Source organism: Dermochelys coriacea, chromosome 20, assembly GCF_009764565.3.
Source record: "Dermochelys coriacea isolate rDerCor1 chromosome 20, rDerCor1.pri.v4, whole genome shotgun sequence".
Taxonomy (NCBI): Eukaryota; Metazoa; Chordata; order Testudines; family Dermochelyidae; genus Dermochelys; species Dermochelys coriacea.
This window is the reverse complement of record NC_050087.2, coordinates 6,876,546-6,902,194: the sequence shown is the minus strand read 5'-3', so window position 1 is coordinate 6,902,194 and position 25,649 is coordinate 6,876,546. Positions and strand designations below refer to the sequence as shown.

At 57.7% G+C, this 25,649-nt stretch overlaps 1 protein-coding gene across 8 annotated transcripts in view; it reads left to right on the top strand.

Moving 5' to 3' along the window:
- The window catches only part of CALCOCO1 (calcium binding and coiled-coil domain 1), a 32,499-nt gene extending 8,239 nt beyond the window's left edge, over positions 1 to 24,260 (top strand). The window contains exons 1-15 of one of the 8 annotated variants that reach the window (XM_043506731.1): positions 1,702 to 1,810; positions 10,126 to 10,290; positions 11,257 to 11,359; positions 12,305 to 12,498; positions 13,038 to 13,196; positions 13,580 to 13,728; positions 14,529 to 14,619; positions 14,903 to 15,058; positions 15,785 to 16,039; positions 16,679 to 16,804; positions 17,165 to 17,260; positions 17,533 to 17,644; positions 19,138 to 19,352; positions 21,191 to 21,297; positions 22,755 to 24,260. In XM_043506731.1, the coding sequence (XP_043362666.1) occupies positions 10,129 to 10,290; positions 11,257 to 11,359; positions 12,305 to 12,498; positions 13,038 to 13,196; positions 13,580 to 13,728; positions 14,529 to 14,619; positions 14,903 to 15,058; positions 15,785 to 16,039; positions 16,679 to 16,804; positions 17,165 to 17,260; positions 17,533 to 17,644; positions 19,138 to 19,352; positions 21,191 to 21,297; positions 22,755 to 22,959 (2,130 nt within the window). In that variant the 5' untranslated portion in view covers positions 1,702 to 1,810; positions 10,126 to 10,128 and the 3' untranslated portion in view covers positions 22,960 to 24,260. Of the gene's footprint in view, positions 1 to 1,701; positions 1,840 to 5,684; positions 5,705 to 10,119; positions 10,291 to 11,256; positions 11,360 to 12,304; positions 12,499 to 13,037; positions 13,197 to 13,579; positions 13,729 to 14,528; positions 14,620 to 14,902; positions 15,059 to 15,784; positions 16,040 to 16,678; positions 16,805 to 17,164; positions 17,261 to 17,532; positions 17,645 to 19,137; positions 19,353 to 21,190; positions 21,298 to 22,754 lie in introns of those variants that run through there. The other 7 variants (XM_038379139.2, XM_043506732.1, XM_043506730.1 and 4 more) reach the window with 7 other exon arrangements.
- The last annotated feature ends 1,389 nt before the right edge of the window (positions 24,261 to 25,649 follow it).

Here is a 25,649-nt window from a genome sequence, read left to right as displayed (position 1 = left end):
TTCATTTCACACTCCCTCTGCTTTGATCTCGGTCATGGCTTTGTTTAACTCTGTAAAGCTAAGCATGGACGCCACATCTTATTTGAACTGGTGTGAATCCAGATCTACTCCAGAGTCACACTTGACCCCCCCGATTGGCTACCTGACCCTCTTACCCACCTCCTGGGGCGGAGGGGAGGCTGGATGGGGACTGGGTAGATGTGGGGGTGGGAGATGTGAGGGACAGGACTGATCTGGAGGTTGGGGCAGAATTAATTGCTGGGCAGGAGAGGGGCAGATGTGGGGTGAAAGCATATGCAGCAGGGGCCAAAATCTCCTGACCCGATAAATTGGAGTGAATGGCACTAATTGTCACACACACACATGCACGTGCACACACCCAGGGGATGGCCAGGAGGAGTTCAACAATCAAAAGACAGACCAGAAAAACACAGTTTGTTTATTTTTTTAAATCTCATTATTGTTGGGTCCCACTCATGATTTTTGGTTTCAGAGTAGCAGCCGTGTTAGTCTGTATTCGCAAAAAGAAAAGGAGTACTTGTGGCACCTTAGAGACTAACAAATTTATTAGAGCATAAGCTTTCGTGAGCTACAGCTCACTTCATCGGATGCATTCTGTTTTTTCCACCAAATGCATCGATGAAGTGAGCTGTAGCTCACGAAAGCTTATGCTCTAATAAATTTGTTAGTCTCTAAGGTGCCACAAGTACTCCTTTTCTTTTTACTCATGATTTTTGATCTCTTGAGGTTAGCAATACCGGAAACTATGGTTTCTCTGGGGCAGAGCTGTCTAGTTTGTTTGTTGAATACAGTGAGAGGAAATACACATATTAGCTCTGTGATTCATTGGGGAAATACAATTACTAAAATGCTAGACAACTGTTGTGTTGCATTGTGTGCAGTATGATGTTCACGTGTGCACATTGTGTACATAGCTTTTTTGCTGTTACATTGTGGGTACAACTTTTCTTTGGTGTTGCAGCATCTGTTCAATTTGTGTTGCGTTGTGTCTACAGCTCGTTTGATGTTGCATTGTGCGTACAACTTTTGTTTGGTGCTGCATTATATGTTCAGTTTGTATTCCATTGCATTTTGTGGGTTCCGTGTTTGTTGCATTATGTGTGCAACTTTTGTTTGGTGTTGCAATGTGTGCATGCATTTCATTTGGCGTTGCATTGTCTGCACAGCTGTTGTTCAGTGTTGCATTTTGTGTGTTGACTTTGTGTTGCATGTCGCCTGCAGCTTTTGGGTGGTGTTGCAATGTGTGTGCATTTTGCTTAGCTTTGCAAGGTGGGTGCACTTTGTTTGTGGATGCATTGTGTGTGCTCAGTTTGTTTTGCATTGTGTGTGTCTGCAGCTTTTGTTTGAGGCTGCATCACACTAGCCCAGGGACAGGGGGTCGGGTTATAATCGGCAGAAGAGCAGCCAGGGCCATCCGCACTGGACAGAGGTCGCTCGAGCTCCCAGCTGGGTATGGCTCTACCCTGAACAACTTGAAACCTTACTCCTCGCTGAATAATACCCAATGCCTCCATGGCCCCTGGGAGCCCGTTGCACCCTGGGAGTTGAAGTCCCCTTGCCCAGTCTCTGCCTGGACTTCCCAGCTGGGCAAACTACACTCCCCAGATTCCCTAGCTAGGAGGCGCCTGGTCTCCCTCCCCCCCAGGGCTCTCTGGGAGCTGCAGTCTCCCCTCCTACCCCACCCTAGCGCCAGGTGGCCAGAGAGAACTACAACTCCCAGCATCCTCCGGGCCTCCCTTTCCCCCCCGCCCCCTGCTGGGCTGAGTGGTGTTTTTGTTGTTGGTAAAAGGTTAGTGGAACAGCTGATTGCTCTGTAGGGTAAGAGACCTTCTTTATCTAATGGGGCGCCTCTGCTTTTCTCCCCCTCTCAGGCCCCAGCCCCCCCCACTCCTTCCCCTGCTGCTGCCTGGGGGAGGGGGTGGGTGCCAGGGGCTCGCTGGGGGCGATCCGTGCCCCCCCGCAGTGCTCCCCTTTCTCCCCCCCGCGAGGGCTGTGCCTGTAGCCAGGGTACCCTGGAATCCAGCAGCCCCCCGATGCCAGGCGAGCCTGGCCTGGGTTCGAGGCCTTGGGAGGCTGGGCTCCCTGCTGCAGGGAAGGCAGCCTCTGTAAGGGGACAGCCCAGGAGATGGAAACTCTCCCCCCTCCCCCCACAGCTGACAGCCCCTCCCCCCCAGCTTAAGCCCCCTTCCACTGCTTTACCCCCATCTCCCCTGGCTGCTGGGACGGGCCTGGGACCTGCCCTGCTGAGATGTTTGCCTGGTTGGAGCTGAGCCCCCTGGATGGCCCTGGCCCTGGGCAACCCAGAGATTAGCCACCCCTATGGTATTAAAGAGCGAAGAATCTCTCCCATGCCTGTATTTGCACCTGGGGCTGGTGCATCAGGGCGATCTTCATTCCCCCGCCCCCGGCGCAAGGTCCCCCCCGTACAGCTTCCTTCCCCAGCACGCCTGTGGCTTCTGGTTTCCGAACACGAGTTTCCTTTATCGCTTTGGTCTGGAGCCGTTTGATTTTTTTTAAAGCCTTTTATTCTGAGCAAGAAGGGCAGGGGCAGGGAGGGAGCGTGGGAAGAGTTTCCCCGAAACCCGCTGAGGAGCTAGGTCTTTTCTTCTCTTGCCAAGCTGGGAGGTGGTTTTTTCCTTGTCTCTCCTTGGAACCGGCCTTGCACACTGCTGGTGCATGCTGCTTGCCTTGTGGAAGCATCAAGGAATCCTCCCCTTGTCCCTGGCAGCCAGGTGAGCGGAGAAGATGGATGGCAGCTGCTGGGATTCGTTTTGCACATGGCTGCTCCTTGGCTGGCTTGGCACAACTGGAGAAGCAGACCCCTGGGAGGGGAAAGGAATGTATTGTAGCTTCAGGCACTTGGCTGGATGATGCCCAGGAGATCCCACGCGAGCCGTGCGCTGTCTGGGCTTGTGGGGCCGATTGTGAGGTGTCTCGCCCAGGCCACGAGCACTTTTTAGCACTGACTGTGCAGGATTCCCAGGAGAGCAAGGCCAAGAGGCCCCTAGCGAAATCGGGGCCCTGTTGTAGTCACAAAGATACAGCCCCTTTCCCAAAGAGCTCAGAGTCTCCATAGGCAAAGGGTGGGAGTGGAAACGGAGGCACGCGGTGGGGAAGTGACTTGCCCCAGGTCACATAGCAGAGCTAGGAGTAGAAGCCAGGTGTCCTGCCTTAATTCCATTCTCTAGCCACAGTGCCACCCTGCTATCCTTAAGATGCTCAGAGACTCATTTTATATCAGAGGAAGTTAGTAATAGCAGGACTCTATAGAGGAGCTAATGTTAATACCTAGCTCTTCTCATCAGTGGGTCTTACGGTGCTTTACAAAAGAGGTCAGTTTCATTGTCCCCATTTTACAGATGGGGAAACTGAGGCATAGAGAGGCAATAACTAACACAAGGTCACCCAGCAGAGCAGGGTGTGAGCTGGCACTGGAGCCCAGATCCCCAGAGTGCTAATCCTGTCCTGTATCCACTAGGCCACGCTCCCTCCCAGCAGATCTTCCGCCCAGGCGTCGCTGCACCGGGGATTTTAATTGGTGCAGGTGCTCTTTGAGGATCTCATTCAGATGTCCTGGGACACTCACCACGCAGGATCGCTGCACATGGGCGCCACTGTGCGGAGAGTCTAATGATGGCAGGGAAGGCAGCAAGTTACAGGGCGCCTCTGTCACATGGGATCATCGAGCGAGGATTTTGGCTGGGCCAGAGAGGAAATTGGGGTCACACCCTTTTGCAGTGAACCCCTCTGAAAATGTTTACAGCCCCATCAGTGCTGTGTTTGAGACTCTTGGCTATTACCATATTGTTAACTTGTTGCGTAGATGCAACCTCACCCTGGCCATGGCACTTATGAGACAATTTGCTGTTCTAGCTGCTGAGTTAATTGCAGCTGCTGTGTAGACAGGACCAGATGTCTCTCTCCCTGTGCCTAGCTTGCAGCCCTGATGTGGTGTTGTGTTTTGTAAGCTAAGCAGTACTGGGCCTGTAAAGAGCTTCGAGGGGAGACTTTCCAGGAAAACCCAGGCTTCTGAGGGAAACGATTCTAGTGATAAAGCAAGGGGTGCTGTTATTATTTCTGTATTGTGGTAGCACTTCGGAGGCCCAGTCATGGACCAAGCTCCTGTTGCGCTAGGTGCTGTACAAACAGAATATAAAGACCCCAGAGTACTCTAAGCTGTCCTGAACCAATGCCCCAGCCAGGTGCTGGAGCCGCCACTTTCCAGCTGAGATGTAAAATCAAGGGCCTGGCTCTTTTGCTGTTGCTGAGCATCCTGCGACCGCTTTCACAAGAGCCGGGGCTTTCTCCGTGCGTCCGTGCATTCCCCTTCTGTGTGTTCCCCAGCTGGGTATGAGACTCAGTTTCACCAACCCCAAATGTTCAAACATCATGAGTCAGGCTCACCAAAAATCATGAGGTTATGTAAAAATAATAGTGTTTGGGTTCTTTTTATTTGCCTTCTGCTTTTTGAGCCTTTGGGGTACACTGGGGTCACATTTTGAAGCTTTCCACTGCCACGGGGGCTGGAAACATACTTTTTCTTTAAGAAAGGCTGAAATCATCATTTATCCCCTTGACTCCAGAAGCTGGGGCTTTAAGGAAAACAATCATTATCATGAGACTCGTGACAAAACCATGAGAGTTGGTAAGACTGGAGACTCCATTTCCTGTCCTCTGTTGCACTGATGTGGCCGTTCTGGACTCCGCCCCAGGGGAGCAATCAGAGTGATCCCAGTATACGCCACTTGTAAAGCACTTTGGGATCTGATGCTGGAGAGGCAGGATGAGACCCAGATACTTCTGGTAGGCCAGGGAGGGGCCAGGGGAGCGGGGTCGTGTTTGCCCTCTCACCTTGCAGCAGTGTTTCTTAAAACCAGTGCAGTTCCCCTTGTGCCACAGCATCCGTGCCCGGGGCAGTAGACGCATCTGCTCCCCCCAGTGTAGTGGCCAACATTATCTGGTTCCATAGGGCTGCATTTTCTGGGGCATACTGGCTAGAGCACTGGACGGGGACTTGGAGACCTGGCCAACTAGGTGACCTTAGGCAAGTCCCTTCCCTGCTCTGTGCCTCAGTTTCCCTAGCCGTGAAATGAAGAGAATGAGGCTGACCTCCTTTGTAAAGAGTTTCGAGATCCATGGGTGAAAGGCACAATAGAAGAGCTAGCTCCTGCGATTAAAGTTGAGAACCCCTTTGTTTAAAGATTTCAGAGTAGCAGCCGTGTTAGTCTGTATTCGCAAAAAGAAAAGGAGTACTTGTGGCACCTTAGAGACTAACAAATTTATTAGAGCATAAGCTTTCGTGAGCTACAGCTCACTTCATCGGATGCATTTGGTGGAAAAAACAGAGGAGAGCTTTCGTGAGCTACAGCTCACTTCATCGGATGCATTTGGTGGAAAAAACAGAGGAGAGATTTATCTCTAAGGTGCCACAAGTACTCCTTTTCCTTTGTTTAAAGGTTGACTGTTCTAAGTCAAATGCTCTCTTAGATTCTCTTGAAATGTGACATGCCCCCTGGGAATGCAGGGTCTGGTAAATGATCCAAATTTGGTGTCGTCTGAACAGGGGGTTCCCAAAATACAGCCCCCTGAAAAACCCACAGTATTTCATCAAGGCATCAAGATTCTACCACCGTGGTGGGGGTGGGAGGGGCACACACCTGGGGCTCAGACTGTGTCTCCGATCGTCCCCAGCTGAGCTCAGGCACCCAACAGTTAACTCAGCTAGTGTGTGGACCCCACTGCCCCTTGGGGGAGGCAATTTTGAAAGCACTATTAAAGGCAGAGTTAGGGTGTCTGCATTAGAGGTTGCGAAACACTCGTGTGCCAAAGAACTTGCAAAGCACGTGCGCAGAAAGGCGGTTTCTAACCATAGTGATTGCACTTCACGTGGTGGGTTGAGGGGATGGGCTGTGACCCTGAGCTACCCCCGCAGGTATTGCAACTTTGAAAGCTACCCGTGGCAGATCTCTGAGGACGAATTACAGGCCAGGTGCAACTGTCTGCCTCGGTCGAAGGGTTTCTGTTACTGCTGGGAACTGTAATCCCAGGACAGCAGAGAACTGAGAAGGGGCGCAAACTCTTTTTGAAAAGAAAGGGAATGACACGGGAATGCTTGCAGCGCCAGGCCGGGGGTTGGGAGAGTGCTGGGGAAGGGGAATCATGGGAGTAATGGGGATGGGTGGCAGGGAGCAGAGAGGGGTTGGGGGCTCCGGGGAGGGGGAGGGGAGATGTGGGGGAGCGGTAGGGTAAATGGGGTGACTAGGGATGTGGGAGCATGTGAGCCCCACCTTCTCCCCCCATGTGTGTACCAGGATCTTGGGAGGGAGGTGTCAGCTTGCTCCTCTGAGTGGGTCTGAGTCCCTCTTTCTGCCCCTGTGTGTGCTGGGTTCTTGAGGGCCCAGCTGTTCTAAGGGATCTCAGCCCCTCCCCTGCCCCCATGTGTGTGCTGGGATTCACTAAGCCCTGTCCCTCTGGAGTGAGGAGACCAAGCCCCTTTCCCTGCCCTCCCCCGTTCCATGTGTGTGTGCCGGGATCTTGGGGGCCCTGTTATTCTAAGGGGTCTGAGCCCCTCTCCCTGCTCCCAACAGATGTAAGCCAGGTTCTGGAGGGGTCCTGACTACACCGCACATTGAAATCTCTGAAAATCAGACAATTCAAAGTTAACGTGACAGCACCCCTGCGTGGTGCTGGCCAGGGGGCCAGCTTGGAGGCTGGGCAAGCCAGGGGCCTCGCCAGAGCAAGGGGAGCAGCTGGAGGGGAGTGCCTGGGGGGGCAGTTTGGGGTCCAGCGCAGCCTCTGTAACTGAGAAATGTATGGTCCTCCCATAAGCAGCTGCTTGTGATACACGTAGAACAAATTTCTTACGTGCTCATGGCTTCTCGCATGCCAAGGAAATGGTCCTGAATGACTTCATGGGGCGGGACGGGGAGGGGAAGCTGGAAATGGGGGTGGGGCACTACCTGATGTGAGAAATGGGGGTGGAGAAGGAGAGAGACTGCATTTTGTAAAGCTACTGAAACTAAACCACCACGGAATAAAATGGTCAGCTTTTTGGCCAGGGATGAGATTTCCCTCACTGCCCTGTTAGCAGCACCACCTTCCAGACATATCACAGCACGACCTGTGTTCCTGTGCCAAAAGGGACAGGAGCTCTTAGGATCACATAGCCTCCTTGCTAGCCAGCAACGTGCTGGCTACAAACTTAGGGGACAGCTATAACGACCTGCCTGACCCCTGACTCCTACAAAAAATGTTTCTCTTTCTGGTTGGAAAACTAGGAAATTAACGGACAAAAAACTTGGTTAACACAGAGCTGAGGTTGCCTGTTGGGTCTCGTGCCCATCCAGCAGGACTCAAACGTTGGACAACCAGAAAAGGCAGCGTGAAGGGACGCCCCAACACAGCCTTAACTCTGCCCCTCTGGAGCTGGTGGTAGCCAGTAGGAATGATCTGTGTGCGCTCCAGCTGTGCTCGCTGTTGTTAGGTGGTGCTATGTGGAATGGTGGAGGGATTAGCTGGAGAAGCTGGGCAGAGCTGTGATTGTGATGGGGGGTAATATGGGGGTGCCCTGCCCCTCAGAGATTCTGAGCACCTCTGCCCACGCCTCACCCCACATGTGTGAGGACAGGAAAACGGTGCATATGCATCTTGAGAGATGCTGTTTGTCTCATTCCAGTGCTGAGCTGGGAAGCATGTGTCAGCAGAAGGGCACGGGGGTCTTCTGGCCATGGGGGGCATCAGCAGCGAGGTGGGGTACGAGGGTGGGGTGGGCATGCCCTGATGGGTGAGTGACAGTGTGTCTTTGAGGGGATCTTATGTGGAATGGTGAAAGGTTGTAAAATACAGTGGCTGTGGGGTTGGTTTTGTGGTGGAGGCACCGTGTCCGGGCATATGGTGGGCATAGGCAGCACCCATTCAGTCCAGCTCACCTGGACACAAGTTTCACCTTGGCAAAGAGATGGCATTGGACTCTGTGCTGCAGCGGGCGCATGCTTCTTCCCTGGGCATGGGCACAAGCTGCAAAGGTAGAGTGCAAGCCCATGTCTTGTGGGCACCCTGGGCCATCACTCAGAAAGGGCAGAATTAAGGTTACATTGGTGTGTACCTTGACTCTAGGTTTCCTGGATGTCATAGGTCTGCATTTTGCTGGATGGGCACGGGGCACCATGGGGCAACCTGATCTGTTTTTGTCAATGGATTTGTGTTAATTCCTAGGTAGACCCCAGCCAAGGTTACGAGTCTAGGTGCAAGCCATCATCCTTGCACCAAAGATTTCACAGGGTGGGAGGAGAAACTGAGGCACAGAGCAAGGGAGTGAGTTGCCCAGGGTCACACAGCAGGTCAGTGGCAGAGCTGGGAACAGAGCCCAAGTGCCCTGAGTCCCAGTTTAGTGCCCTTGCCACTAACCAGAGTTAAAAAAACTAGACAAAGGTCCCTTTCTGTCTGAAATATGTGGGGTCTTGGGGGTCCAGCTCCAAAGTTGCCTGAGTGCCAGGACTCCTGGGTTCAATTCCCTGCTCTGAAATGGACTCCCTGTGTGCCCAAGAACCTCTGTAAAATAGAGACAGTGGCATTGCCCTGCCTCCTGCGGGCTGGGAAGCTAAATGCATCCATGCCCATGAGGTGCCCACAGTGATGAGTTCTGTGGATGTACCCATGGCATGTAGGGAAGCAGCGACTTTCAGGGCATCCCAGGCTGGTCCAGGGTGGGATTTTCCCATCCTGCCCTTTTCCCATCACGTTTTTCCCTCCCACCTATGACATTCCCAGGGTACAATCTGGACTGTTGAGCAACTGTGTCCCCTCAATTCTCCAATCTAGGGTGCCTTTTACACGGCTTCACTGTGAGAGCAACCACTCCTCGTCTGCTCACACACATGTGACTCACTCACAGCTACACTGCAAGAGTGTTACAGCCAACCACTCCTGAATTACACTGAAACTGCCAGTCCCAGACTTTCCCCCAGAAATGTGCATCTTTTACTGCCCCGCTCTCCTGGACACCACAAACTCATATAAAAACAGGTTTCAGAGTAGCAGCCATGTTAGTCTGTATTCGCAAAAAGAAAAGGAGTACTTGTACACCTTAGAGACTAACAAATTTATTTGAGCATAAGCTTTTGTGAGCTACAGCTCACTTCATTGGATGCATTCAGTGGAAAATTCAGTGGGGAGATTTATATACACAGACAGAGAACATGAAACAATGGGTTTTATCATACACACTGTAAGGAGAGTGATCACTTATATAAACTCATATAAAGTCCATCATTTATTAATAGAAAATGGTATACACAAACCCTGGTGTCTCAAATGCAGTTTCCCAAATAATTCAGTCCAAACACCCTGGTCTAGATAAAACAATAAAACAAGTTTATTAACTACAGAAGGATAGATTTTAAGTGATTACAAGTAATGAGGCATAAAAGTCAGAATTGGTTACAAAGAAGTTAAAGTTAAAACACAACTAACATCTAACTTAACAAGCTAAGTGATTTCAAAGCAAAAGTCTCTCTCACTACATGTTCTAGCAGCCTCACTGGCTGAATTCCTTTCTGCCTGGATACCTTCCTTTGTCCTTCAAGAGTTATCGATGACGAGAGTAGAGAAGAAAGGAGAGATCTTTAGGGGAGTTTCTTCTCTTTTCTTACAGTTCTCTTTTTTTTTGAGAATCATCTCCAGCTGAGGTTCAGGAGACAGCAGGAGATGAGAACCTCCAGCACTTTCTTTGCCAAAGTGTAGATTTCTCACTCACACCCTTTTGCCTGACAAAGAATGGCCACTTACCCAGGTGATGGTCCATTTGATTTTGTTGACACCTAGCTGAGGCATCAGTTTGCCTGTTGTCTCTGTGGAACTGGTTTGTGGCTGCCTTTCTAAACTTGGAACATGTCTCTGCAATGTCATACAGTAGAATTTAATAACTTTACATACAATGTTGTCACACACTTTTTACCAGGACAATAATGGTCAGCATATTATGAGTTTTTGAATGATACCTCACAAGGCATACTATGTACAAAATTTATCATAGTCTTGTAGAAAGGGTGAACATTGGGTTACAGACTGTCACACTGTCCTTCTTCACCTTCCACCCCAATGAAGAGGATGGAGGAGGTGTCTCCCAGCAAGTCGCAGGCACAGGCCGACCCTACCATGGCCTTCCTCAACGTGGCCCGCACTTACGTGCCCAACACCAAGGTCGAGTGCCACTACACCCTGCCCCCCAGCATGAAGCCGTCGGCCCGCGACTGGATCGGGATATTCAAGGTACTGGGAAGAAAGAGGTGGGTGGGAGCTGGATGCCTTAGCTGGGATCTCCCCTGTAGCTGTGCCCCCGGGGGGGGAGGGGCCGTGCAGCAAGTGTTCTGATCCGGCAGTGAATCAGGCTGAGATGGGGAGGCGCAGGGTGTCTGGGTGGTCTCCTCATCACCTGGGGTAGAGGTTTCCCCTCCTATTGCATTCTCTGCTGTTCCATTGCGCTGAGCCCGCAGCGTGCTCGTGAAAGGAGGAGCCCACATCTGCAGGCCACCGTGAAATTCACCCACTAGTCGACCAAGCCTCCTGCTTTTCCCTGCATGCTAAAGCAAAACGAGGTAGCATGGCCTAATGGCTAGAGCACTGCCCTGGGACTCATGAGACCAGGCTTCTATTCCTGGTGGCCGGCCTTGGCAAGTCACTGCCCCTTCATGTACCTCAGTTTCCCCATCTGTAAAACTGGGGCAGGCAGGGGAATGATACTGCTCTCCTGTGCTGTGTAACAGCTAGGCAGACCCAGGCTTGAGGTTTCAGCAGTTCCAAGCCCGCACTTGAGCATCCACGCTGCATGGTAAACCTGGGCTTACAATTGCCGGACCCGGGTGTCGCAGCCGAGCTAGCACGCCCGTGCTGTGCCATGCAGACCTTCGACTCGGGTCTACTGCTTGAACTGAATCCAGACTGCAAAATGATATGCCCTGGCTCTGATCCACCCCCACCCCCAGCAGGGTTGTAAGACCCAGGTCCTGAGTGCTTGCTGCCCCGAGTCAGACAGATCTGTGTGTGGACGGAAGCGGGGCTTGGGCTCAAACCTGGGTCAGAGCCCAGGCTTAGTGGGCAGCATAGACGCCCGTTGCTGTGATAGCCCCTCCCTGTCCCCCCCAATGAGGACAGCAACACTGGCACTTGATGAGCGTTAGAGAAGCGCTTAGCTAATGCCAGGGTTCCTCAGACACCTTCTTGCCTGCGTCTGTCCAGGTGGAGGCCTCGTCCGTGCGGGATTACTACACCTTCGTGTGGTGCGTGGTGCCCGATGGAGGCGCGGAGGGGGCACCCGTCCATTCCAGCGTCCAGTTCCATGGTAGGGGGGCAAGCTCCGGCAGAGGGGGGGTGCGGAGATCACGTGCATGGGGGTTGCGGGAGGGTGAGATCAGACGGGGGGATCAGTCAGTGAGCAGCCGGAGCAACAGCCAGAAGGGGTGGCAGCCCTGGGAGAAGATTTGGGTTACGGAGGGTTTGCTGTGGCTTGTCGGACTAAGGGCCCATCTAGCCCGGTATCCCAGCCTCCCTGATAGACGTGGTCATGCCAGCGGGCCCATCTAGCCCAATATCACCTTGCATTGCTGGGTCAGACCCACGGGCAGATCTAGCCCCGTATCCCCACCAGATCAGGCCGATGGGCCCATCTAGCATGGCGTCCGGCCTCCAGGTGTGCTGCAAAGCAAAATGCTCACTGAAGCCCCCCTGCCTGGCCGTATGGTGCAGTGACTACAAGGGGCATTGGGAGGGGAGGGGTGGGGGTAAAGCAGAGAGGATCCTCGGAAGGGGTGCAGGAGGCAGCCAGGGGGAAGGATCGAGGCCAGGACTGGAATGGGATGGCAGGTCTCCAAGCAGCCCCTGATGGAACGGGCATCCAGGCCACTGTCGACCTTTGGCACTACCCGCTGGTTGTCAGAGAGGCCAAGCCGGAGTGAGCTGATGAGAGAGGCCAGGCCAGAGCAGTCCATACAGACTAGGCTCAAGGCCAGGGGGCGGTGGACTGGTTGGGGGGCAGTACCTCTGTGACCAATGTGGTCTGCTGACAAGGCACTCACCAGCTGCTCTGCCGTAGCACTGACCACGCTGGTGCCAGGACTCAGGAGCAGGGGGCAGTTGCTGGGGACAAGACGTGTCAGGGGAGAGCCTGACCTAGCCCCAGACTATGGGGCATCCGAGCCCCAACCCGGAGGCAGTCAACCTCCTGGCAAGGCCCTAGCAGCGGTGGGGCAGAGGCATCTGATGCTGGGCCGTGTTTGTCCTGCTGCAGCCAGCTACCTGCCCAAGCCGGGGGCCCAGCAGTACCAGTTCCGCTATGTGGACCGCCGTGGCGAGGTGCGCGGCCAGAGCAGCCCCTTCCAGTTCAACGAGCCCCGGCCCATGGACGAGCTCATCACACTGGAGGAGGATGACGAGGGCAACATGGACATGTTGCTGGTGGTGCCCAAGGCCACCCTGCTGCAGGTAATGAGGGATCAGTAGTGGGTAGAGCACCAGATTGGGGGTCCGGAGACCTGGGTTCTGGTTCCAGCTCTGTCAGTGGCCTTGGGCAAGTCACTTCCCAGGTTTGTGCCTCAGTTTCCCCTGGGCCTGGTTAGGCTGTGAGCTCACCCAATGCACAAGGTGGAGGGCAACGGGAGGGATCAGCTGTTGCTCTGCCCAAGAGGGCACCTAGCCATGTCCCGGTCAACACAAAACCCTCCCCTCCTGCCAGGCTTTTCTCCCTGCTGGGCAGGCAGTAACAACTGCATTGGGAAATGGGGCTGAGCTTAGCCCTGGCCCCGCCCTCCATCAGCTCTGCCCCTTCAGAACGATCTCCCTACTGTCATAAGAGCCCCACCACCAGTCCCTTGCTCTGCCTACCTGAGTTAACCCCTTGCTTGCCAGTGTGGGGGCAGGGCCTGTGCATCCTGCAATGTCCTGGGGGCCTGGGGTGAGTGTAGTGCTTGCCCCCTCGGTCTGCACTAAAAGCGCCGGTCCCTGTGGGTCCCGTTTCCCCCCAGAACCAGCTGGAGGAGAGCCAGCAGGAGCACTGCAGGCTGCTGCGAGAGAAGCTGCGGCTGGAGGAGGAGGTGAAGGAGCTGCAGGCCCGGATTGAGCAGCTGGAGGAGGCTCTGGGCACCATGCGGGATGAACACACCAAGCTGGCCGAGCAGTACAAGGTGTGTGGGGTGCCCCCTGCGGGCACCGGGCCCTATCAGGCAACCGCCACTGGGATGAGTCCCCCACCCCCTGCTTCCCGTCGCCCATCACACTGGGGGTAAACTGAGGCACGCAGGTGGGTGAATGAGGTCTTCTGGCTCTTGTGTTCAGGCCACTGGGCTGGGCTGCCTCCTAGAAGGGGACCCCATATTCCTCCTTGCATTCCCCCCACCCTGCTATCCATTGGCTTAGCCCTAAATTCCAAAGGGGTTCTCCAGCTTGGGGGCAGGGGTCCCTGGGCTTCCTGCCTCTTGCCAGAGCACCCAGACTGTGTGCTGATCCTGTGTCCCTGATCCCGGCTCACCCCTCCCCTCCCTGCCCCACCCGGCGGCTCCTCTCCCAGGATCTCTCGAGCTCCCATGCAGCCGTGATGGAGGAGCGGGATGCGCTGAGCCAGCAGCAGGCGGGACAGCTGGCCCGCATCCAGGAGCTGGAGGAGGACATTCAGGCCCTGAGCGAGAAGGTGCTGCAGAAGGAGGTGGAATTGGACAGGTGAGCAGCAGTGGGCGGGGGTCAGCAGGCATGCGGAGGGGAGTTAGGGTCAGTGCTGTGGACTGGCAGGCAGGGAGGCAGCATAGGTGGCAACTTCTGCTCCCGCCAGTGGGTGCTCAACGCCCTTTTTCCCCCGGCCCCACCCCCACTCCACCCATTCCACGAGGCCCCGCCCCTGCCCTGCCCTGCCCTCCTCTCTCCCACCTCTCCCCTGCCCCGCCCTAACTCTGCCCCCTCCCTGCTCCTATTCCAACTCTTTCCCCAAATCCCCACCCCGGCCCCACCTCCTCCCCTGATCTCGTTCAGTCGCTAAGCAGAGTTGGACCTGGTCAGTGCTCGGATGGGTGACCGCTGAGGCCAAACCTAGGGTCTTGTGGGAAGCTGGAGAGGCCAGCTGTTGGGGGGGGCTCTTCCCTTGAGTGAGAATAGGCTGGTGTCCTAGGGAGTGACGTCCTGTGCTCCCGGGGAGCAGGGTAGGGGCTCAGTATGGGGTGCTCTCTCCTTTCTTCCCTCCCCCCAAGCGGCATGGACTCTGATGTGCTGTTGGGGTGCAGCCTCTGGGATGGGACTGGGGTTGCAGTGCTCCGTGTTCCCAGGCTGTGCTGACTAAAGGGGACCCGTTAGCGGGGCTGCAGGACACAGCCTCCCCCTGGGGTTCTGACCCAGCCGCAATGAGTCTGTCCGGCCCCCTCACTGCACCTCATCCGCCCCCCCCACCGCTGTAGCTGGCAGTGCCCCGAGCCGAGCCGGAGCTCACCCTGCCTGTCTGTCCCCCATTCCCCCTCCCCCCCCACCTGCAGGATGAAGGACACGGTGAAGTCCCTGGTGCGGGAGCAGGAGCAGATCCATCACCAGCTCAAGGAGGAGAATGCCGAGAAGGAGCATTACCAGGTGAGCGCTGCAGCGCCCCACGATGGGGGGACCTGGGGCGGGGCTTGTAGGGGTGACTTGCTGGTGGTAGAGCTAGCTGGGGTGAGCAGAGGAGCGGGGGTCCCTCTCCTCCCCCTCAGACACACACAGGAGTGGGGGGTCCTTCTCCATACATCTGTAGAGCGGCAGGGTTCCCCCATCCCCAGGGGACACCCAGAGGGAAGGGAGATGGGTCCCACCCACCCCCCCAGCTTTCTCTGGGCTGGCACGTGAGGATCAGGTGTCCCCCACCCCAACCCCCCAGGTCAAGCTGCAGGCCTCGGAGCAGGAGAGTCGGAACCTGGCCTGCGACCTGCTGCTGGCCAAGACCCGGCACGGCGAGAAGGTGTCGCAGGCCCTGGTGCTGCAAGAGGACATCAGCAAGCTGCAGCAGAAGCTGGCAGCTGCACAGCAGAGGACGGTGAGTGCCCAGGGTGAGGGGCCCCCCTCGGTGCCAGGGTGCAGCCTCCGCTCCCCCCTCCCTCTGCTTGGGTATGTGCATTCACCAGCCCTTCCCCTGGAAAAGAGGGGATTAGAGTGGTGTCACTACAACAGGAGGGGGATGGGAGCCAGGACTCCTGGGTTCTCTTTCCCGGCTGTGGGTGCCTGTGTGTGTTTTAGGGGTGAGGACAGGGAGCCAGGACTCCTGGGTTCTTTTCCCACTGACTCCTGAAATGCAGCCACTTCTGGGGCATGGAGAGGAGTAACAGGATAGTGTTTTACCAAGAAGGCAGCAGTCCCAAACCCTGCTCACGTGAAAAGCGCCGCAGGATTTTTGGCACCCTCCTGGAGCAGGATTTTGAAGATCTCTGCCAGGAGGGAAGTCTCCAGGCTCCTCAGAAAGCCTGCATCAGCCCTAATGGGATTTGAACCCTGGCTTAGAGGAAGGCCAGCTATTTCCAGCTTGTCTTTGGTGCATCGACCTCAGAGCTACCCTGCATCTCATTGAGGAGTTTGCCTTGATAACATCCTGTAGCAGGGAGTTCCACATGCGAACAGCAAAGAATTTTAACAGTCTTTTAAATGCCCTCAACTGCTCCCTTGTCGCTGTGTTTGGGGGTGGGATGCAGGGGCAGAGCCCAGCTGGCCTCTTCCATCCCATTCATTATTTCCGATCCCCCCTCATTGCCTTTCCCTGGCCCCCCAGGCCCAGCTGGAAGCGCTGTGTGAGCAGCTCCGCTCCACCCAGGACCTCCTTGCCGCCAGCCAGCAGAAAGTGGTGCTGCTGGGGGAGGAGTTGGCCAGCACCTCCTCCATCCGGGACCGGACCATCTCGGACCTGCACAAGAGCCGGCTGGAGTCAGCCGAGACCAACATCAAGCTGGCAGACATGACCCTGAAATGGAAGGAGGGGAAAGGCCAGTGGTGGAAGGAGAAGAGCAACTTGCTGCAGAGCATAGAGGTGCCAAGCCCCACCCCGCTGGGCCTCTCACTTGAATGGGTGCAGCCACCTCTGGGATGGGGTACTGCCAATGCATTAACAGTTTAGGATAGAAAATGAAAGTGCATCCCCTAGCTGGGCTTGTCTCAGTGACCGGTGGACTGGGACCTGGGTCGAGCCTGTCCAGGCCTTGGGGAAAGTCCCACTGTCGTGACCCACACAATGCTCAGAACTTGGTTTATGTCTCAGCACAGCGCCCCCTAGGGCTGCACTGGGGTGGGCACTGGCTGAGAGGAGAGCGTCCCCTACTGAGCTCCCTGAAGCACAGCATAAGGGGAGAATAACCTGTACCAATCCCCCTCCTCCCTGCAGCCCAGAACCCCCTAAACCTCTTATCAGAGAGGACAGTGCCCCTACTGAGCCCCCACCCCATTTCCTGCAGCGCAGCGCCCCCTAGCACTGCGTTGGGGCCAGCACTGGCTGAGAGGTGAGGGCGCCCCCATTGAGCCTCTCACCCTGCTCCCTGCAGCACCGTGCCCCCTAACACTGCACTGGGGGTATTTGTAGTCCTTCCATCCAAGCCTAGCTAGGGAGATGTGCTGGGCTCCCCACGGCAAGCGAGTGCTGGCCCCCCGTGAGAGCCCCCCATGCTGTTTGCAGGCAGAGAAGGACAAGATCCTGAAGCTGAGTGCTGAGGTGCTGAAGCTGGAGAAGAACCTGCAGGAGGAGCGAGCCCAGAAGCAGGCGCTGAAATCTGAACTGTCCCATGAGAGGGACTCCAGCCTGGTAAGGCCAGTGGGGGGTGGGCACTGCCCCTGGGACAGAGGGGAGCCCCACTCTCTGCCCTATAGGGGGTGGGATCAGAGCTGTGATGGGGAGGTCCTGGCATGTGGGAGGGGCGGTCCCTGCCCTATATGGGGAGGAATCAGAGCTGGGATGGGGAGGCCCTACCCCGAAAGCTACACACTGGTGCAAGGGGGCGCCCTGCCCCACAGGAAGAGAGATTGGGGCGCTCCTGGGTTCTGCGGGATCAGGTGCCTGGGGTATGAAAGCTCCCGCCCGAGGCTGGTGCAGGGCTGGGCATTGGCACACGCCCTGCCCTGGGGCAGTTCTCACGGTCCTGTGCCCCCTTCCCCCCCGCCTCAGGTGCAGCTGTCAGAGAGCAAGCGGGAACTCAAGGAGCTGCGCGCAGCCCTGAAGGTGGCTGAGAAGGAGAAGGAGCAGCTCCAGGAGGAGAAACAGGTTGGTGCCAGCCAAGGTCAGAGATCAAAGGGGGGCTGAACCCCGGAGCCAGGCAGTTATCAGGAGGGGGCGACATGAGCCACATTCCCTTCCCCATCAGAGCCTTCCCTGCAGAGGAGCTGGGCGGGGCCCTGGGGTCAGGCAGGGACCCTGCAGCCTGGGCAGTGGGTAGGGGCAGGCAAAGCCCCTGCCCCCGCCGGCGTGCCCACTGGTGGTGGGGCCCGGGGCGCAGGCGGGGCCGATCCTTACGCTGGCGGCTGCCCCCTCCCCAGGAGCTGCTGGAGTACGCCCGCAAGCTGGAGGAGCGGCTGGAGAAGGTGGCCGACGAGAAGTGGAGCGAGCTGACGGCAGCCGAGGAGCAGGAGACAGCGGCCACGGCGCTGAGTGCGTAACACCCCGTCCCCCGACATCGCCCTGTGCCACTCCCCCCCACCCCATTACCTCCCCAGCCGTCCCCATCCTCCCACCCTGGTTACCCCCGTGCTCCTACCCCTGGGCTCTTACCCATTACCTGTCCGCCCCACCCCTGTTAGTCCCATCTCCATCACCCCATCCACCCCACCCCCCGTTGCTCCCCCACCCCCATCCCGCCCATCCTCCCAGCCCTGTTACCCCCATCCTCGCACCTGTTACCTCCTCACTCTACCCCCATTACTTCCCCATCCATCCCCATCCTCCCACCCCTGTTACCCCCATGCTCCTACCCCCCATCCTCCCACCCGTTACCTCCCCACTCTACCCCCATTACTTCCCCACCCCCATCCCGCCCATCCTCCCACCCCTGTTACCTCCCCATCCATCCCTATCCTCCCACCCGTTACCTCCCCACCCCACCCGTTACCCCCGCCCATTCTCCCACCCCACCCTTACCCCATCCTTCCACCGCTGTTACCTCCCTACCCCATCCCTGTTACCCGCATTACCCCCATCCCCCCCATAACCCCCTCAACCCACGCCCATTACCCCATCCCTGTGCCCCCTGTTCCCCCCACCCCATTACCCTTCTCCCCATAACCCCCACCCCATCCCTTTATCCCCATCTCCATTACCCCATCCCCCCATCCCTATCCTCCTCCCCGTTATCTCCCCACCCCATTATCCTCATCCCCCCATAACCACCCCATCCCATTACCCGCCGTTACCTCCATCCCTCACCCTTTAGCCCTGTTACCCCCAGTCCCCCACCTCTGTTCCCCCTGTCCCCCACCCCATTACCCTTCTCCCCATAACCCCCCCATAGCCCCCACCCCATCCCATTATCCCCACCTCCATTACCCCATCCCCCACCACTTTACCCCCCACCCCTGTTCCCCCATCCCCCCCACCCCTGTTACCTCATCCCATTACCCCATCCCTGTTCCCCATTCCCATAATCCCCCCACCCTGTTACTCCCATCCCTGACCCCTTTAGCCCTGTTACCTCATGTCTCCCCCATCCCTGTTACCCCCACCCCATCCCATTACCCCCAGGTAACCCAGAGGGGCTGGTAATGCTCCTCTCCCTGACCTGCTCTGCCCCCACTTCACTGCCTCATCCCGGACCCTGCACCCCTGATGGTTACTCCCTCACTGTTACCCCTGTTCATCCCCCCCTGCATCCCCACCCCGCTCTCACTGCTATGTTCACTCTGCACTCGCCCCCTCTCTCCCTCCCTGTGCTGCTCCCCCCACCCAGAACAGTGCTGCTCCCTGGAGTTACCAACCCGGTGCCAATGCCAGCTGTCACTCCCCCCACCCCCACACCTCCGGTGCCGGCTCTCCCCAGGCTCCTCCCCCCAGCAGGGGTCCCCCCTTTGCCCAGCACCCCACACACCCTGCTCTGCTCAGCAGGGGGCTCTGGCTGCCCAAGTGACCCTGTGGCCTCCCCTTCTCCGCAGGTTCCCTGGACTCCCCACTCTCGGACTCGGAGGACGAGTCCCCCGAGGACATGAGGATCCACACCCAGCTCAGCTCCTACAGCCTGTGCGACAACCGAGCAGCCACCAAGACCCCGCCGTGCCTGCGGGAACCTATGCACAGGGTGGTGATCAGCCAGCCGGCCCCCATCACCACCCAGATCAAGCAGGCCACCGAGGACAACAGCTCCGACTCAGTGAGTCCCCGGGGTTGAGGACCCTTCCCCCCAAGCACCGGGCAGTGTGGAGGGGGAAACTGAGGCACAGGGAGTAGCCCTTGGTCACACAGCAAGCAGGGGCAGGGGTAGAAGTAGAACCCTGGCGTCCTGGCTACCAGCTACTTATGCTACCCCACTCTTCCACACTCCCTCCCGGAGCTAAGGACAGAACCTGGGGCTCCTGGCTTTCTTGTGACCATCAGGTGCCATTTCTTTCTTGCCAACGGTGGCTCCCTGGCCCATGCAGAACATCCACCCTAGATTGAGGCAGGGACCCCCACACGATGCAGCCCCCCCCTCCCACTCTGCCCCAGTCCAGTCAGTTCACCCTCCTGTGAGCAATAGCCCCCACAGCATCTCATGCCGAGCCCCTGAATCGAGCCCAGTGATTATCTGTCCAGTTTCTCGTGGCCGTGCCCAGGGACCCGCCAAGCGTGGTACTTCACAAAGGACCGGCTCACTCCCTGTCTCATCCAATGGGCTTCAAGCTTCTGATCCCTGGAACCTTAAAGCCCGGAGGTGGATGGGGTGGGCCCCCCACCTTCCTGGGCAACAGAAAGTCCAGCTTTGAGGGTGCATCTGAGCCTGCTTCTTCCGGGAGGAGGGGTTATCTGCCAGCCCCCCAAACCCTCCTACATTCCCCTCGACCCATCCCTGATAGGAGTAGCTGGAAGGTCCCTGGAGCTGCCTGGACCTGCCTCTAGCAAAAGGCCCACTCAACTGGTCCCTGCTATCTGATGGGAGCCCACACAGGACTGGGGTCAGCTCTCCCCCGCCCCCGCAAGGACAGGGGGGAAGGGGCATCTGTGCCAGGCTGGGGATCAGGCCCACACTTGAAATCTCTCCGTGTCCCATTGCAGTCGCTGTTCGTTCACGGGGCAGCTTCTTCCTCCCCGCCCCTCCAGCTGTGAGTCGGGCAAGGGGCTTTTTAGACCCGCCCCTGTAAAACTGACAAACCTCTGATAATTGGCATGATAAAACATGCAGTAACATTAATGGCCGGGCAGAAAAGGAGGGTGCCGGGAAATCTCTCCAGCACCTCCCGTTGGGGAAAGTGGGGGGTGGGGGTCAGCCCTATGGGGAGTGAGGACTTCTCCCTGCCAGCCTCATGGCATCAGTGCTGGGGGAGCCCCCACCTCCATCCCCAGGGGGGCAGCGAGAGCAGCAGGATGGGGGACTCTGCATCATCTGGGCCATTGCCAACACTAACCCTAGGAGGGGCTGATCTTAGCCCTTCAGGACTGGGGCCCATCTACACTAGGAAAGCAACAGTGTTGGGGGGGGGAATATGGTTACAACACAGTAGCTCCCCCCCCCCCGCAGGCTGAAACCAAAGCTCCAGCTCCCAACCCCCTGGGGCTTCTGGGCTGGTGAGATGTGGATGTGGCAGTCGGCTGATCACCAGGCATTTGGGGTTCCCTGGGGTTCCTGAAGGGGAACTGGGCTGGGGCTAGGGAGGTTGCCTGGCTGCTGGCTCCATGATTCCCCCATACAGCCTGGGGGCAGGAACCTCACAGAGACCCATCAGGGGTAGCCCACACCCTAGCAGTACAGCTGGGGACCTCGCAGCAATGGGGATAAAACTCACACCCCCCGTGGTCCCAGGACCCAGCCTGCTGCCGCTGGAGGTAAAGGAGAATCCCCATCCATCCTCATCAGTATAGGGCCTATGACACATAGCAGGACTGTTCTTCCGGAGAGCCCTGTTGCTTGGGGGGGCACAATCACTATGCCTATGTGTGAGGGGCACCCGAGTGCTGGGCGGGGCGGGGGCTGAACTCTGGCCCCCGGGGCTCTCACCCTCGCTCTGACTGCAGGAAGCGGAGGACGAGAAGGCTGTGCTGATGGCGGCCGTGCGGAGCGGAGGGGAAGAGGCCAGTCTGCTGCTGCCCGAGCTGGGCAGCATCTTCTATGAGATGGCCAGGTGAGGGGGGATATCGGCTGGGGCCTGTCAGCAGAGCGGGGGTCTGTTCCTTCGCCCTGCCCATAAGGAAAGGAGGGAGAAGAGGATGGAGGAGAGCAGAGTGGGGGGATGGGGAGGAGGATGGAGGAGAGCAGAGTGGGGGGATGGGGAGGAGGATGGAGGGGAGCAGAGTGGGGGGATGGGGAGGAGGATGGAGGGGAGCAGGGTGGGGGGATGGGGAGGAGGATGCTGGGGAGCAGGGTGGGGGGATGGGGAGGAGGGGAAGCGGGGGATTGAGGCAGCTTTCCAAGCCTCCTCTTAGTAAAAATATATAAATTTCCCTGTGGGTGCAAGGAGCCGGTGACTTTTACAGCCAGCGGCCATAAAAGTGGCAGGCACGGAGCTGGGAGATGTACGGCCGTGTCAGGGCATTTCTGAATCAATTTTCAGCATCATTAGAATCCTTTCTCCTGCAGACAGAGGCGGGTGGGCGGGGTGGGGGAGTCTATTTGCAAGTGAAATAGAGAGAATCACCCAGCTGCAAGGCAAGGGTGGGTCTGTGCACCCGTGTGGGGGAGGGATGGGATGCAGTGGGGGTGTCAGGAGCAGGAAGGGCAGGTTGGTGCAGGGTGCTGAGTGCTGAGAGGTGGGATGGAGTGTTGGGGGCGGGCAGGTGGTTACAGAGGGGATGGGATCAAGGTATGGGGGGAGGGTGGGGTGAGATGCCAGTGTTGGGGATTGGCAGGGTGGCTGCGACGGGGGGATGGGATGGGGCCATCAGGATAGGGCAGGGGGTGGGTGCAATGGGATGACGTGTCAGGGGGAGGCAGGGTTGGATGCTGGTGTCGGGGGAAGGGTAGAAGGGATGCAGGGGGACGGGATGGGGGCGTCAGGATAGGGCAGGGGGTGGGTGCAGTGGGATGACGTGTCGGGGGGAGGCAGGGTTGGATGCTGGTGTCGGGGGAAGGGCAGAAGGGATGCGGGGGGACGGGATGGGGGTGTCAGGATAGGTCATGGGGTGGGTGCGGTGGGATGACGTGTCGGGGGAAGGGCAGGGCGGGTGCAGGCAGCTGTGTGCAGAGGTGATGAGACGTGGGTGTCTGAGGAATAAAAGGAATTCTGGGTTGAGGGGGGCCACTGCTCCCCTTTGAGAAGGGGGAGGGGCTGCTGCGCGGTGGGAGGTGGGGGGTTGGCCCTGTGCAGGGAATTGGGGGGCTGCTCCGTGTTCTGCTGAGTCTGACGGGGAAGGAGCAAAAAGAGCGACCGGGGGGATGGGGAGGGAATCAGGAGGGGGGAGAACTGGAAGAGCCGGGTGGGGGGGGGACCCATAATAACCCCGGTCTGGTTGTGCCCCCTGTGCAGGGCCGGCTGTGCCCTCCGTGCAGGGCCAGTGGGCGGGGGGGCACTGCCAGGGCCCCGCTCACGGGGGCGACGAGCTCTAGGGGTGCCGACCCCCCGTCTCTGTCGCCCCTTCGCAGTGGCATCACAGACCGCCAGCCATCGGACCCGGACCCGGACCCGATGGGTGCCTCCCCGCTGGACCTGCCCGCGTCCCCCGGCCTGTGGAAGGAGTGCCCCGTCTGCAAGGAGCGCTTCCCCCTGGAGTGCGACAAGGAGGCACTGGAGGAGCACGTCGACAGCCACTTCTTCTTCAGCGCCCACGACCCCTTCGCCTTTGAGTGACCCCCCCCCCGTGGCCCCCGCCTCTCCCCAGACCCTCCTGTCAGGCACTGCCAGGTCAGCTCACCCCCTAGGAGCCACACAAGGGTGCCCTGGGCTCCCCCGATCCCTGGGGGGCGATTTACCCCCTCTTCCTGCCCTCCATGGCATCTGAGAGCAGGGAGTCAAGGGGGGGGGGAGCTGGGCACAAATGCCCCCTAGTGGCTGTTCCCAGGCAGGTCTGTAGGCCTGAGGTCTCCAGCCCCCACCCTGCTGCCTTAGGGTGAAATAAGATGAGTTGCTCCCACCCCCCAAATATGGGGATCAACCACTGCAGATGCAGAGCACTCATCAGTTGGGGGGGGGGGCAGGCATACACACCCCTTGGCTGCAGGGGCTGTGTGTCAGGGCAATAGGAATCCCCGGGGGGGGGTCCTCAACTCCCATCTGCCTCCTGGTACCTGAGACTGCTGCTTAGAGCTCGGGAAGGCTTGCTGGGGGTGGGGGGTGTTGGAGCTGGGGGCTGCCCTAGGGACACAGTGTCTTCCCCCCTTCCCCCAATGTTTCCCCTGGGGCTCCAAACGCAGGGTGTTGGGAACTGCTGGGCACTGGATTTTGGAAGATACAGGAGGTGGAGGGGCAGTTCAGAGAAGGTGAGGCCAGGTGAGGGTAGGCAGATTTCCTGTGTCCCTCAGGGCTCTGGGTAGAGGCAGGAGGTCAGTATGAGGAGAGCAGGGGAGGGGGCTGAGTGGGATTAGGCTGCCCCATAGTTCAGGCTAAAAGGGGCCTGGATTCCCCACCTTGTGGCCTCCCCAAGACCACCACCACCACCCCCCTGGATCCCAAAGGCAGCTGCCTTTTGCTGCTCCCTGCCTATGTGCCAGGGGTCCTGGCCCCGCTCCCCTGGGCCCAGTCAACTAGCCTTTGGGCCTCTGGCTGGGCTACTGGTTTCCATGTGTGGGCTAGGGAATTTTGCTGCTGTCATAAGGATCTGTTCCCCCATGGGACTCAGTTTCCCTGGCTGCAAGGCAAGGAGACCCAGCCCCCCCACACACACACACCGTCCACTGCTCAGCCCTGCGGGACGCCAGCACATGCCAAGAGCCAGCCAATAATGCTGGGAGCACTCCGCTAACGACCGCTGATTTGTTAGAATGTCAACTGTGGAAATAATTGGCACAATGGGCCTTCCATCGTCCCGTTGGCTGCCACCGCCACCTCCCACGCGGGGTTAATGGCCCAAGAGGGCCCACAGGATCCAGAGCCCCATGCACCGAAACCCTTCCTTCCTGGCGATCTCAGGTGCGGGGTGGAAGTGGGGAAGGGTCGGGGAGAGGTGGGGGGGGTGCCCAGGGTATGGGGGGGGCAAAGGGGCCTCAGCTGGTGCCCAGAGCTCTGTGTGTGTGTACACCAGGGTATCTGTCCTGTCCCAGCCCATGTTGGGGGCTGGGTTTCCCCAGCTGCTTTTCTCTGCCAAGCGGCCTCCTGGCCCCAGCATCCCCTTGGCCTAGAATTGAGCCACTCCCTGCCCCGGGTCTGATCCCAATCTCGGCTGCCCCATGGGGCACCCCAGGGATCCCAGCCCCCACCTGGGTGTAAATCAGGAGTGACTGCCATGGGATCATCCAACCGTTGCACCAGCGTCTCCTGCTGCAGAACCTGGACCTGGGTCTCTGTCGCAATCTGCCCCTCCCCGCAGCCTCTGGGCACCTGGGCAGTGACTGTGCCGGGGCAATAATGGGGTGGAGTGTGACCAGACCGGGAGACGGGAAGGAGAGGTCCAAAGACCCACCTGGCCAACTTGAGAGTTGACTGGGTCCCTGGGGCATGGGGGGGGCAGGGTGCACCAGCCCTGACATGACAGCGGGGGGCAGGGGCATAGACCTTGCATGACCCTTGGGAGCTGCAGGGGGGACAAACTAGCCTGACTGAACTCCTGGGGAGACAACACAGGGAGGGTCACCAGTCCCGGCATGACCCCTGGATGGGGCAGCAGGCAGGGCAGAGCCTTGACACTACCCCTGAAATGGTTTTATTTTCACTTTGTTTTTTAAACACTTGTCCATTATTACTGTTCTAATTCTCAGGATTCAGGGTCCCCCTCCGCCGGGTCTCTGCGTCTCATAGCCGCCTGCTGTAGCATGCTCAGTAATTAGTAAAAAAGAAAAGGAGTACTTGTGGCACCTTAGAGACTAACAAATTTATTTGAGCAAAAGCTTTCGTGAGCTACAGCTCACTTCTTGATTTGCAGTTGGTTTGCTTGATTTCGGGGGGCAGAGGGGCAGTTCAACACCCCCACCCCCTTGTACATAATTCACCTTCGATTATTCTCATGCACTTGCTTTTTGTATTCACAGTTGCAATTCCTTTTATTTTTAATTTTTTTTTAAATATAATACTGTTGTGAGTCTCCATTTGCCCCCTGCTCTTCTTGAGATGGGAGGGAGAAAGAAGTCAGGCATCCGGCTAGTCCCCAAGTTCTCGATCAGTCAGCTGGGTGGGATGAGAGTTCATGATTGTGCCTTTTGAAAGCAGGAGATGAGGCTGCTGTTTTGATCACTGGTTTAGAGATGCTCTTTATTTTGTAACTTACCGTGGTTGGTGATTCTGATGTGTCCAGCTGTTCCCTGCTTCTCCCCAGTCCCATACCTGGCTGTTTTTTGTTGTTTTTTTAATGTTTCTCCCCCCCCCCCCCCCGACAAAGACAGCTAAGG